At 45.0% G+C, this 14,259-nt stretch overlaps 1 protein-coding gene across 2 annotated transcripts in view; it reads left to right on the top strand.

The window, feature by feature from the left end:
* klhl18 (kelch-like family member 18) overlaps positions 1-9,750 on the top strand; it is a 99,251-nt gene extending 89,501 nt beyond the window's left edge. For both annotated transcript variants that reach the window (XM_045693786.2, XM_045693785.2), the window contains 3 exons: positions 2,630-2,734; positions 5,126-5,237; positions 6,812-9,750. In XM_045693786.2, coding sequence (XP_045549742.1) covers positions 2,630-2,734; positions 5,126-5,237; positions 6,812-7,198 — 604 coding nt within the window. In that variant the 3' untranslated portion in view covers positions 7,199-9,750. The remainder of the gene's footprint in view (positions 1-2,629; positions 2,735-5,125; positions 5,238-6,811) is intronic.
* The last annotated feature ends 4,509 nt before the right edge of the window (positions 9,751-14,259 follow it).

Genomic DNA, 14,259 nt, shown 5'->3' with positions numbered 1-14,259 from the left:
CAAGTCAAGTGAAATCCATAGATTTGGGCTTAATGAATTTATTTCAATTGACTGATTTCCTCATATATGAACTATAACTCATTAAAATCATTGAAATTGTTGCATGTTGCGTTTATATTTTTTCGAGATATTATAAAACAGTTTTGAAACCCTGTTTATAAGCTTTCAATTAAAATCTGAACTATTCATCCTTTTCAGTGATGCTGCCATGATGTCTCATGGTAGGGTGGGGTATGCAAAATTGGGCACATTTGAGCACCTCTATCTCGTGAATGTTTTGGCATTCAGGTCCAAATTTGTACTTTCTGACCTCTTCTACCATCGGCAACCATGTATGGAAGGTTTCATTCAAAGCAAAATGGGTGTGGTCGAAAAGTGATTGAATTCCTATAGAACGACCCATTGTTAAGCAGATACAGTATACTGATTACTTGTAGATGTACTGATTACCTATAGATTTTGATAAGTTGTTTAGTAGGCTCAAAATTTACCCTATTTTATCTACCTAGTAGCTGATCGAGACATTTTAAAATGCTTAAAGGAGGATTGTTCACATGTTTTACTTTGCACTGAAGTGCGGTAGTCCTTGTAAATTAATAGGTTTAAAATAATTTGGAGAGGAATCATGCATGCAATTTAAAACATGATAAATAGGAGTAATTGACTGGGATTTTGGTCCCTGAATGCCATTTATTAGTATATGTTGGCATTTGGCTAGTTTATCAAAACCAGATTGCAGTCACTCTTTGTCCATAAACTGCATTCAAACAAGTAAATTAATTATTCCCCAAACCAAACAATGATAACTTTCCCCAGTTGTTGAACAGCTACTATTGTGAAAAGTTGTACTAGTACCCACCCTATTTAAGTCATGTAACCAACAACTTGACTTGGTGTGCTTGAACGTCATCTCATACATTAATCAAATAAGCCCTGGGGAAAGCATTGACATACAGTACCAGTCAAAAGTTTGCTACACATATACTCATTCCAGGGTTTTTGATTTATTTTTACTATTTTCTACATTGTAGAATAATAGTGAAGACATCATAACTATGAAATAACACACATGGAGTCATGTAGGAACCAAAAAAGTTAAACAAATCAAATATATTTTATATTTGAGATTCTTCAAAGTAGCCAAGCTTTGCCTTGATGACCACTTTGCACACTCTTGGTATTCTCTCAACCAGCTTTATGAGGTAGTCACCTGGAATGCATTTCAATTAACAGGTGTGCCTTGTTAAAAGTTTATTTGTGGAATTTCTTTCCTTTTTAATGCCTTTGAGCCAATCAGTTGTGTTTTGACAAGGTACAGAAGATAGCCCTATTTGGTAAAAGACCAAGTCCATATTATGGCAAGAACAGCTCAAATAAGCAAAGAGAAATGACAACCCAACATTACTTTGAGACATGATGGTCATTCAATCCGGAAAATGTCAAGAACTTTGAAAGTTCAAGCGCTATGAAGAAACTCGCTCTCATGAGGACTGCCACAGGAAAGGAAGACCCAGAGTTACCTCTGCTGCAGAGGATAAGCGTTACCAGCCTCAGAAATTGCAGCCCAAATAAATGCTTCAGAGTTCAAGTAACAGACACATCTCAACATCAACTGTTCAGAGGAGACTGCGTGAATCAGGCTTTCGTGGTCGAATTGATGTAAAGAAACCACTACTAAAGGACACCAATAAGAAGGGCCAAGAAGCACGGGAATGGAAATTAGACCGGTGAAAATCTGTCCTTTCGTCTAGAGTCCAAATTTGAGATTTTTGGTTCCAACTGCCGTGTCTTTGTGAGACGCAGAGTAGGTGAACGGATGATCTCTGTATGTGTGGTTCCCAACGTGAAGCATGGAGGAGGAGGTGTGATGGTGCTTTGCTGGCGACACTGTAAGTGATTTATTTAGAGTTCAAGGCACACGTAACCAGCATGTCTACCACAGCATTCTGCAGCGATACGCCATCCCATCTGGTTTGCGCTTAGAGGGACTATGATTTGTTTTTCAACAGAACAATGACCCAAAACACACCTGCAGGCTGTGTAAGGGCTATTTGACCAAGAAGGAGAGTGATGGAGTGCTGCATCAGATGACCTGGCCTCCGCAATCACCTGACCTCAACCCAATTGAGATGGTGTGTGATGAGTTAGACTGCAGAGTGATGGAAAAGCAGCCAACAAAACAAGTGCTCAGCATATGTGGGAACTCCTTCAAGACTGTAGGAAAAGCATTCCAGGTGACGCTGGTTGAGAGAATGCCAAGAGTGTCTAAAGCTGTCATCAAGGCAAAGGGTGGCAGTTTGAAGAATCTCAAATATGTATGATTTATATTTGATTTGCTTAACACTTTTTTGGTTACTACATGATTCCATGTGTTATTTCATAGTTTTGATGTCTTCACTATTATTCTACAATGTAGAAAATAGTAAAAATAAAGAAAAAGCCTTGAATGAGTAGGTGTGTCCAAACTTTTGACTGTTACTGTATATTCTATGGTTTTTATACACCATTGGTGAAACCCCTAGTTAAAATGGACAGGAGCTTCTTGATCCAGTTGATGGGTCTGCAAAAACACGTTATTTTTCTCAGTGTGTTTATCTTCGTTCCCTTTTCTCCATCTCTCCGAACGCAGTGCAATGGGAACAGTGGTGGTTGACGGACATATCTATGTGTGCGGGGGCTATGATGGCAAATCCTCACTCAACTCAGTAGAGTGCTACTCTCCAGAAGCCAACAGGTTCTGTACATTTCCTATGTGATTTACTTTACTTTGACTCCCTGAATTCCAAGTCAAGCTAGACCAGAGGATATACTACGTACCTGGTTTGAGGAGTTAGAGTTGACCAAAGTTACCTCCCTGAGTTCCACTCGGGACAACCGGTACCATGAAAGTGGCTCACCTTTTAGCCAGGTACATTTCTATGGCAACAAATGCTTCAGAACTAACCTGCTCCTGGGCAGACTAACTCAGGCCTAACTCAGTTTATCCTGGATGATTTTTGAGCCGTGAGTTGAGGACCAATTAAATCAGATTCCCTCGCTCTCGCAAACATTGCGTCATCATCCTCTTCATTTGAGGAAGACGATCAACTTAAATTTTTTATGAATTCAATGTTTTTTGTGTTAAATTTTTTTTTATTAAAATACCTATCACATTGCATATTTAGTAATGACAGAATGCATTTGAAAGTTCACACACAGTAATACTTTTGTATGACATTCTAAAATTATTTTAATAGGCTACCATTTGAGTATCACTGATCTAGCCCCTACTCCCTTTGTACTTGTGGAGATATGTGAGGATTGGATTTTTAAATTGAACCTTTACTTAAATAGGCAAGTCAGTTAAGAACAAATTCTTATTTACAATGACGGCCTACCCCGGCCAAATCCGGACGACGCTGGGCCAATTGTGCGCCGCCCTATGGGACTCCCAATCACGGCGGGATGTGATGCAGCCTGGATTCGCACTGAGATGCAGTGTCTTAGACTACTGCGCCACTCGGGATAGGTGTCTGCCGTACAGCAACAATTCCCCCTTGAAGGAGAAGATGGAGCTACTTCCACATTCCACCCAAGGCTTTGACCCTTGTGACAATGGTGATGTAATCTACACTGAGTGTACAAAACATTAGGAATATTTACATTTACGTCATTTAGCAGACGCTCTTATCCAGAGCGACTTACAAATTGGTGCATTCACCTTATGATATCTAATTCACTGTAATATACAGTAAACTAGTGTTTTTCCAATGTTGTAGCTGGCATAATATGGGCATGTTATGCTTTGCCATGTTAATGACAATGGATTAGAGCTCTACTAGTGGCATACATCTGGAAAAAAAAGTCTACCAGACATTTTTACAGCCAATCTTTTTGTTAAATGCTTTGAGATAGCAGTCATCAAAGTTTACTGTAATGTAACAACTTCATATAATTTTTTTTTTTTTAAACTTCATGTTAGTAACGCCTAATATTGCTTTGCACCCCCTTTTGCCCTCAGAACAGCCTCAATTCGTCAGGGCATGGACTCTACAAGGTGTTGAAAGCGCTCCACAGGGATGCTGGATCATGTTGACTCCAATGCTTCCCACAGTTAGTGTCAAGTTGGCTGGATGTCCTTTGGGTGGTGGACCGTTCTTGATACACATGGGAAACTGTTGAGTGTGAAAAACCCAGCAGCGTTGCAGTTCTTGACACCTACCACCATACCCCGTTCAAAGGCACTTAAATCTTTTGTTTTGCCCATTCACCCTCTGAATGGCACACATACATAATCTATGTCTCAATTATCTGAAGGTTTAAGAATCCTTCTTTAACCTGTCTCCTCCCCTTCAGCTTCACAGATTGAAGTGGATTTAACAATTGCCATTAATAAGGGATCATAGCTTTGTCCTGGATTCACCTGGTCAGTCTGTCATGGAAAGAGCAGGTGGTCTTAATGTTTTGTACACTCAGTGTATATACATGCTCCTACCTCCACATGAACTGTTGTGGAAGTCAGCCTGATACTGCTGTTTACTTAATGCATTTAAACGTTTTTTTAAAAATTATTATTAAACCTTTATTTAACTAGGCAAGTCTTATTTACAATGACGGCCTACCCCGGCCAAACCCGGACGACGCTGGGCCAATTGTGCGCTGCCCTATGGGATCACGGCCAGATGTGATACAGCCTGGATTCGAACCAGGGACTGTAGTGACGCCTCTTGCACTGAGATGCAGTGCCTTAGACCACTGCGCCACTCTGGAGCCCTGCCAACTCCACCTTTTAATTCTGAGCTTGGTTGTGGAGGAATGTAAAAGTTTTTTTATATATATATTTTTATTGCTAATGTCATATTTTGTAACATTCATTTTGTGTATTTCTGCTGTGTTTTACTTGCTTACACTTATCCAATCCTATCCAAAACCATTACTTTAGATCACATCACACATATCAAGTATGTAAAACTATTTTTCAAATGTATCCAGGAAATAGAATTGCTTAATTTCAATTTTTGTCTTTAATAATTAGTTGTTGCAAATCAAAATGTTGTTACAGTATGACTTTTATATTAAGTGAAATGGTGTAGCCCATCTGTATCAACATTAAAGTGAACCTGCTTTTCCTTATACACTTGTGCAGGTGGACAGTAATGCCAGAGATGAGTGCAAGTCGCAGTGCAGCTGGGGTGACTGTTTTTGATGGAAGGATTTTTGTATCTGGTGGTCATGACGGTTTACAGATCTTCAATACGGTAAGGATGCCATTTGACATACAGCCTGCACATTGCTGACAGGACTAAGGTAGATGAACAGGACAGATATTACGAATTCCACAGTATGGTGGTTCTAAACATGAGAGGATTAGGTCTATTAGGCACTATTTGCAGGTGGGAAATGTGACATGTATGGCCTCTTTAAATCTTAAAAAGGATTAGATATTTTTCTTCAGATCTACACAACCTACTTCAAAATGAAATTTGAATTTTGGATTACATAATGTAGGCCTTTGCACTCCTTGCTGTGGTACATCTTATGATCAGGAACAAACATTTTCACAAAATATGAGTGGTCTTGTCTCAGCCCTGACTTTAAAACTGGTTGAAAATCAAAGACAATACTTACATATTGCAGTCCATCAATGATTCCCGACCAATTTGACTGAGCTTGAGCAATTTTGCTGAGAATGATGGATAGATGTTGCCACAAAAGTTGTGCAATATTGGTGGAAACTAATACCAATTATTCACAGCTGTATTCTCTGCCAAAGGTGCTTCCACTAAGTATCAACTATAGGGTGTGAAGATGCTATGCCATCAATATAATAATACACAATTATACCTTTTTTGTGGAACTTTTAAAGTGTGCAGTAGGTTGCGTTGATCAGTGGGGAAAAATCCCAATTTATGCATTTCTAGATTTTAAATGAAGGGAGCAAAATGTGAAAACTGTGCAAAAGATGTGAAGACTTTCAGTAGGCACTGTATATACGCCTTTCCCCATCAGAAACTGGGATTCAATCCCCAACCCCCGCTCCAAACCCTTCTCCTCCCCGCTCCAAACCCTTCTCCTCCCCACTCCAAACCCTTGTCCTCCCCGCTCCCAACCATTCTCCTCCCCGCCCTCAACCCATCTCCACCCCGCCCCGAACCCATCTCCACCCCGCCCCGAACCCATCTCCTCCCCGCCCCGAACCCACCTCCTCCCCGCCCCGAACCCACCTCCTCCCCGCCCCGAACCCACCTCCTCCCCGCCCCGAACCCACCTCCTCCCCGCCCCGAACCCACCTCCTCCCCGCCCCGAACCCACCTCCTCCCCGCCCCGAACCCTTCTCCTCCCCGCCCCGAACCCTTCTCCTCCCCACTCTCCGCCCCGAACCCTTCAATCCCCACTCCAAACTCTTAGCGAGCAGGAAACTAAGACTCGGACGAAAGTGTTTCTTCAAATGTCCTTTTTACCAGTCATCTGTGATGTTGATTGATCCATATCTTTTTTAAGTGTATCTGGTACTATACCCATGTATAATCTCTGATGACATTAAGTGGCTGCACAGGCAACCTTGCACTTTCAAAATTGACACTTTAGTGCTGTTTAGACAAGCAGCAAGCTATGCCCTTCCACTTCCATTTTAATCAGTCTAATCTACTGGAGGTTGCTCTGGTAAAAATAATCAATGACCAATAGATAGCTTACATTTCAAAAACGGTTTGGATCAATCAATATCACGGGTGAATGGTAAAAAGTTCTTAATTTCTTAAATCGTTAACATACCCTTTAAAATGCATTAGACACTGAAAGAGAATGACTAATGACCCCTCCCATCCTGTAGGTGGAGTACTACAACCAGCACACAGCCCTTTGGCACCCCGTTGCTGGCATGATGAACAAGCGCTGTCGCCACGGGGCTGCAGCCCTTGGCAGCCAGCTCTATGTGGCGGGGGGTTATGATGGCTCTGGGTTCCTCAGCGGGGCCGAGGTGTACAGCTCAGTGGCAGACCAATGGAGCCACCTGGTGGCCATGAACACACGGCGCAGCAGAGTCTCACTGGTGGCAAACTGTGGCAGGCTTTACGCCGTTGGTGGCTATGACGGACAATCCAACCTGAGCTCTGTAGAGATGTATGACGCTGAGACCAACCGCTGGACATTCATGGCACCCATGGTGTGCCACGAGGGTGGGGTGGGTGTTGGTTGTATACCCCTTCAGCCTGCTTAACCCCTACCATCCCCAAAAGCCCAAAGACTTTTAGATTTTTTTAAATGAGTTTTTAAATCAATTAACAAGAAAAAGGTATAACTGTATGTTTCTGTATACCAGGTACGACAGTTCAAACCATTTGATTTATTTAAGTATGGTTTAGCCATTGTACCATTGAAAGGTTTATAATGAGAATGTTCATAGGGCATTAGTACATGAGTAAACATATGTTGGGATTCAGTTGCGTAGTTTGTAGGGATACAGAGGCTGGGGTTTTGGAATGGCTGGAGGTAACTGCCCTGACCTTTAGGCTCTAAGCTCCTATTTGGGAGGAGCGACCATAAATTAACTTGTAGTGAACAAGTATATTTAGAGAGCGATGGATAGATAGCAGGATAAGTGTGGACTTGTATGGTATGTGCATCAAACTTTACAACCTTGAAGTGATACTACATACCAGAATCTGTCCAGAATGTTACTCTCACTATCAATGTTTGCACCATTGTACAGAGGATTGAGGTGCACTATCTGATCTGGAAGCCTTGTCATGGTTTGATAATATGGTACAGGTTTCACAATGTTGGTGAATTTCTTTGTGTTTTGGGAAAATAGGTATTTTGATTGGGATCATTTGCTTATGAATATTAAGTAACTGACCACCATAACTGCTTGCCCATTGGTTGTGGTAACTGTTTTCCCAACAAGGATCTCAGCAAAAGGGAACTGAAGAACTGTCTTCCAGTTGATTGCGTTACGATGCCACAACACCAAGTTGTATAGCAACTTGATAACCCCTCAAATTGTTTAAACAAAATGAACAACACATGAGGTGCGTTCAACAGAGGAAATTGTTTGCGAACGTTATCTAACATATTCCATTTGTTTTCTGTTAGCTGCGAAAGTTCGCTAACAGTGTGAGAAGGTGGTAGTGTGCTGCGAACGTAAAATATCTGTTTCGGGTCTAAACTGCCACCACGTAGGCTTTCTATTACATGTAGTAGGGATAGGAAAGTCATTTTCAGTTTGATTCTCATTGCTAAACTGTCATGGTAATCCTTACAAACATTTTGCTTTTTAATGTTTCACCATAACGTTCATTCAACTGAAATTGTTACTAAGTAACATGTTCGTCACAAACAGAACCCTTGTTGAACGCACCTCTGCTCAAAGTGCAATTCCATCATTTATTATAAAATAGTATGGGAGAACTTAAGTGGCTAAAATATGATGAAGGGTGATTTGAAGAGTGGCGACAATGCATAGCGACGATGTAACTGCAAATGTTATGCTTTATTATCCAAAATATTGAATATGTCAAAAGCAGACTGTGTGCAGCACATTTAGGGAGCATTCCAGTAACATTGAGGTTTTATTGTATCTGCCACTGGTAATGTTGTGTGGGAGCTTGCCATTCCCTTGGAACAACAGTGGCAAACTATTTTAAGAATTAGGTATTGTGTAATGTATTTGAAAATGGATTGTACAGTGAGATGTAGTATTGCTTTATAGACTTGTTTGTCAGACTTTATCTGCTGCATTTGTCACGATTTAAATAACTTTAATTTGGGATTAATTACTGTGAACTTTTGAAATGTTGATGTTTTGCTTATTTCTGCTGATGTTCTGGTAATATATTACACACACACATTTTATATATATATATATTTTTTTTGCATAATTATGTTTGCAGTATTCTTACTGCTCTTCACTTTTGGTACTGTCTGGTCCCAGGCTACAAATCGTATTTATTAGTGCATTTTTTGGGGGGTTATTGCTTGATTCTTAACTGTACGATTAGTACTACTATCACAAATATGTAAGCTTGAAGGGATAGTGATTTTTTTTTTTACTTCCCTAGGGTGTTCTTTTCTCCAAACTGTTTATGAATTTGTTAGCAGTTCATTTAGCAACGTTGAGAATAATCTGACTAGAATTTTGGGAGAATGTAGGATTCCATCCGCTAGTAGTGCATTCAAAACCATTACAATTGGTGCAAGTTGAGTTGCAGCCGTTTTTAAAAAATATATAAACAGGGACATCCCATTGAGACCATGGCGTCTTTTGTAAGGGAGCCCTGCCCACAATCATATAAATTCACAATATTTAGAATTCCAACGCAATAAAAACATACAATATTTACAAGTTATTTAAGAAAAGTAACTTACAAAACACGATCATGAAAAACAAACACATTCCTCAGTAAAAAGGTAAATCAACCAGTTGTCTGAACTGCTCTAGTGGTACCAAAACATCCAACCTTAGAGAGTTCTGGAGATCATTCCACAAGTAAGGTGCAAATAAACGAAACGCAGATCTACCTAACTCAGTGGACACCGAAGGGCTCTCCAGAGTTAGCCATCTCTGAGACCGGGTCTGGTAGCTCGTACATCTTTAGGTTATGATGAAGTAAGGTACGGCGGATGTTTGTGTAAGAGAGCTTTATAAACAAAAATAGTGTAATGCGTCGATCTATGAGACTTCAAAGAGGGCCAGCTTACTTTCTGATACAGAAAGCAGTGATATGTACTGAACCTGTCACCTGTAAATAAAGCGCAGTGCGCTATGAGTAACTGCGTCCAATGGTTTCAATACAGTGGGAGCCGCATTCATATAGACGATATCACCATAATCTATAATCGGTATGAATGTCAACTGAATGTTTTGTTTTCTGCTACTTAATGAAAGGCATGCCCTATTCCTATAAAGGAAGCAGCCCATTTTGAAATTCTTAACTACCTCATCAATATGCTTTTTGAAAGATAGCTTTGTATCAATCCAGATACCCAGACACGATCAATGTGGGCACCATCCAATGCATAAATAATCAGTTGCTTTTTGGAAAATAACATATGCCTACTTTTACCTGGATGAAGTACCAATTTCAGTTCAACAAAGGAAAGCAAAAAAGGCAGATTGTCACGCTTTCTTAGGAGCAGGAAAGGGGCAGAGTCACGAGCAGGAGACTGAGGTCAGGTAGTGCAGAAGTTTATTTCCACCGTTAAAAATAAGGTAGCCGAAAAGGGCACAGGGTGCGCACAACACCCAAAGAAGAGAATCGTTCCAAAACGATAACGCACGGGCCGTAGCCCGGCAAATACAATACAGAAAATGTAACACGCTGAAACTAAGGCAGCGCTAACTAACGTCTGCCATCTTAGACATACAAACAATCCCACACGAATTCCTGAACACAAAGGACACACTTAAATACCCTCCCCCCCACTAATGACAGACCAGGAACAGGTGCGGACCTAGACAGACAAAACCACAGAAACATAGATCGGTGGCAGCTAGTAGGCCGCCGACCGAGGAGGGGCGCCACCTTGTGTGGATACTGTGACAGTACCCCCCCCCCCCCCCCCGACGCGTGGCTCCAGCAGCGTGCCGACGCCGGCCTCGGGGACGACCCGGAGGGCGAGGCACCGGCCGATCCGGATGGAGACGGTGGAATTCCTGCAGCATAGCTGGATCCAGAATGTCCCCCACCGGAACCCAGCACCTCTCCTCCGGGCCTTACCCCTCCCAGTCCACGAGGTACTGCAGGCCCCCTACCCGACGTCGGGAGTCCAGGATGGCCCGGACTGTGTACGCCGGGGGCCCCCCGATGTCCAGGGGGGGCGGAGGGACCTCCCGCACCTCAGCGTCCTGCAGCGGACCAGCTACCACCGGCCTGAGGAGAGACGCATGAAACGAGGGGTTAATACGGTAATATGACGGAAGTTGTAACCTATAACGAACCTCGCCCACTCCACTGGCCGGTCCTGGCAATACGACCGCAGAAACCTGCCCACATCCTGGTTAATGTGTTCTACCTGCCCATTACTCTCGGGGTGAAAACCCGAGGTCAGGCTGACCGAGACCCCAGCCTCTCCATAAACGACCTCCACACCCTGGACGTGAACTGGAGACCCCGATCAGATACGATGTCCTCAGGCACCCCGTAGTGCCGGAAGACATGAGTGAATAGGGCCTCTGCAGTCTGTAGGGCCATAGGAAGACCGGGCAAAGGGAGCAGACGGCAGGACTTCGAGAACCGATCCACAACAACCAGGATGGTGGTGTTTCCCTGAGATGGCGGGAGATCTGTGAGGAAATCCACCGAGAGGTGAGACCAAGGTCGCTGTGGAACGGGGAGGGGCTGTAGTTTCCCTCGAGGCAGGTGCCTAGGAGCCTTGCACTGGGCGTACACCGAACAGGAAGAGACAGTGTCTAACATCCTCAACCAAGTAGGGCCACCAGTACTTTCCCTTCAGGCCCCGCACTGTCCGTTCCACCCCAGGATGACCCGAGGAGGGTAGAGTGTGGGACCATCGGATCAGGCAATTGCGAACACCAAGCGGAACGGATTTCAGACCCGCGGGACATTGAGGTGGAGTGGGTTCTGACTGACCCGCCCGCTCGATGTCCGCATCCACCTCCCATACCACCGGTGCCACCAGACAGGAGGCAGGGAGTATGGGAGTTGGATCGATGGTCCGCTCCTCGGTGTCGTAGAGACGCGACAGTGCGTCGGCCTTCCGGTTCCGGGAACCTGGAATGTATGAGAGGGTAAATTGAAATCTCATAAAGAACATGGCCACCTGGCTTGACGAGGATTAAGTCTCCTCGCTGCCCGGATGTACTCCAGGTTACGGTGGTCGGTCCAGATGAGAAAAGGGTGACGTGCCCCCTCAAGCCAATGTCTCCACACCGTCAAAGACTTGACCACGGCTAACAACTCCTTGTCCCCCACATCATAGTTGCGCTCCGCCGGGCTCAGCTTCTTAGAAAAGAATGCGCAGGGGCGGAGCGTCGGAGGAGCGCCGAACGCTGCAACAGCACTGCTCCTACCCCAGCCTCGGACGCGTCCACCTCCACTATGAATGGCAAAGAGTGGTCCGGATGCGCCAGCACCGGAGTGTCGGTAAACAGAGCCTTCAGATGACAAAAGGCTCTGTCCGCCTCTGCTGACCACCGTAGCCGCACCGGACCCCCTTCATCAGTGAGGTAATTGGAGCCGCCACCTGGCCAAAACCCCGGATAAACCTCCGGTAATAATTGGCAAACCCCAAGAACCGCTGCACCTCCTTCACCGTGGTTGGGGTCGGCCAATTACGCACAGCCGTAACGCGGTCACATTCCATCACCACCCCCGTGGTGGAAATACGACATTCCAGAAAAGAGACGGCTCGTTTGGAGAACTCACATTTCTCAGCCTTGACGTATAGGTTATGCTCCAGCAGCCGCCCAAGCACTTTGCGCACCAGAGCCACATGCGCGGCGCGTTTAGCGGAGTAGATCAGGATGTCATCGATGTACACCACCACACCCTGTCCGAGCATGTCTCTGAGAACCTCGTCCACAAAGGATTGGAAGACAGCGGGAGCATTTTTTAACCCATACGGCATGACGAGATACTCATAATGGCCAGATGTGGTACTAAATGCGGTTTTCCACTCGTCTCCATCTCGGATACGCACCAGGTTATACGCGCTCCTGCGATCTAGTTTTGTGAAGATGTGCGCCCCGTGAAATGACTCCACTGCCGTAGCAATGAGAGGTAGCGGGTAACTGAAACCCACCATGATAGAATTTAGACCTCTATAGTCAATCCACGGGCACAGACCTCCCTCCTTCTTCTTCACAAAAAAGAAGCTCGAGGAGACGGGTGACTTGGATGGCCGAATGTATCCCTGTCTCAAGGACTCAGCGACGTATGTCTCCAAAGCCGCTGTCTCCTGAGACAGAGGATACACGTGACTCCTAGGAAGGGCCGCGTAAGCCTGGAGGTTTATCGCACAATCCCCTCGTCGATGAGGGGGTAATTGAGTCACCTTTGTTTTACTGAAGGCGATAGCCAAATCGGCATATTCTGAGGTAATGTGCACGGTGAAGACTTGGTCTGGACTTTCCATCGTGGTCGCACCGATGGAAACTCCTATACACCTACCTGAGCACTCCCTCGACCACCCCTTAAGAGCCCTCTGCCTCCACGAAATCTGAGGGTTGTGAGTGGCTAGCCAGGTGATTCCCAGTACCACCGGAAACGCCGGGGAGTCAATGAGGAATAGGCTGATACGTTCCTCATGGCCCCCCACGTCACCATAACCAGTGGCACGGTGACCTCCCCCACTTGGCCAGACCCTAGCGGTCGACTATCTAGGGCGTGCACAGGGAAGGGGTGGTCCAGCTGAACGAGGGGAATCCCTAAACTTCTTGGCTACCCCACGGTCCATAAAACTCCCAGCTGCACCTGAATCTACGAGTGCCTTATACTGGAAGTGAGGGGGAAAATCGGGAAAACAAACTGAGGTGTACATGTGGTCGACAGGGGGCTCTGGGTGTGGCTGGTGCTGACTCACCTGGGGGGTCGATGTTGTGCTCTGCCTGCCATCCAAACTCCCGGGTGGACCTCTCCAGCACCGGTCCGCAGTGTGTCCTCTGCGCCCACAGTGGGTACAGGAGAGGCCCCCCCCCTCCGGTCCTCCTCGAAGCAGCTCCTATCTCCATGGGCAGTGGAGCAGGAGGGCTGGGAGGTGGAACGAACAGGCCCCGACTGGAACGTCCCCGGGCAGCCAGCAGGTTGTCCAGCCTGATGGACAAATCCACCAGCTGGTCTAGGGTGGTGGTGTTGTCCCTACAAGCCAGCTCCCGGCGGACATCCTCTCGGAGACTGCATCTCTAGTGATCTATCAGGGCCCGCTCATTCCACCCCAATCCAGTGGCGAGAGTCCGGAATTCCAGGGCGAAGTCCTGAGCGCTCCTCGTCTCCTGTCTCAAGTGAAATAATCGCTCACCCGCTGCCTTGCCCTCCGGGGGATTTATTTATTTATTTCACCTTTATTTAACCAGGTACGCAAGTTGAGAACAAGTTCTCATTTACAATTGCGACCTGGCCAAGATGAAGCAAAGCAGTTCGACAACATACAAAAACACAGAGTTACACATGGAGTTAAACAACATACAATCAATGATACAGTAGAAAAAAATAAGACTATATACAATGTGAGATAAGGGAGGTAAAGGCAAAAAAGGCCATGGTGGCAAAGTAAATAAAGTATAGCACTGGAATGGTAGATTTGTAGTTTGAAGAAAGTTCA

The sequence above is a fragment of the Salmo salar genome, chromosome 14 (assembly GCF_965601325.2).
Source record: "Salmo salar chromosome 14, fSalSal1, whole genome shotgun sequence".
Taxonomy (NCBI): domain Eukaryota; kingdom Metazoa; phylum Chordata; class Actinopteri; order Salmoniformes; family Salmonidae; genus Salmo; species Salmo salar.
Note: the sequence above shows the minus strand (reverse complement) of the source record. Positions and strands in the feature narration are given on the sequence as shown.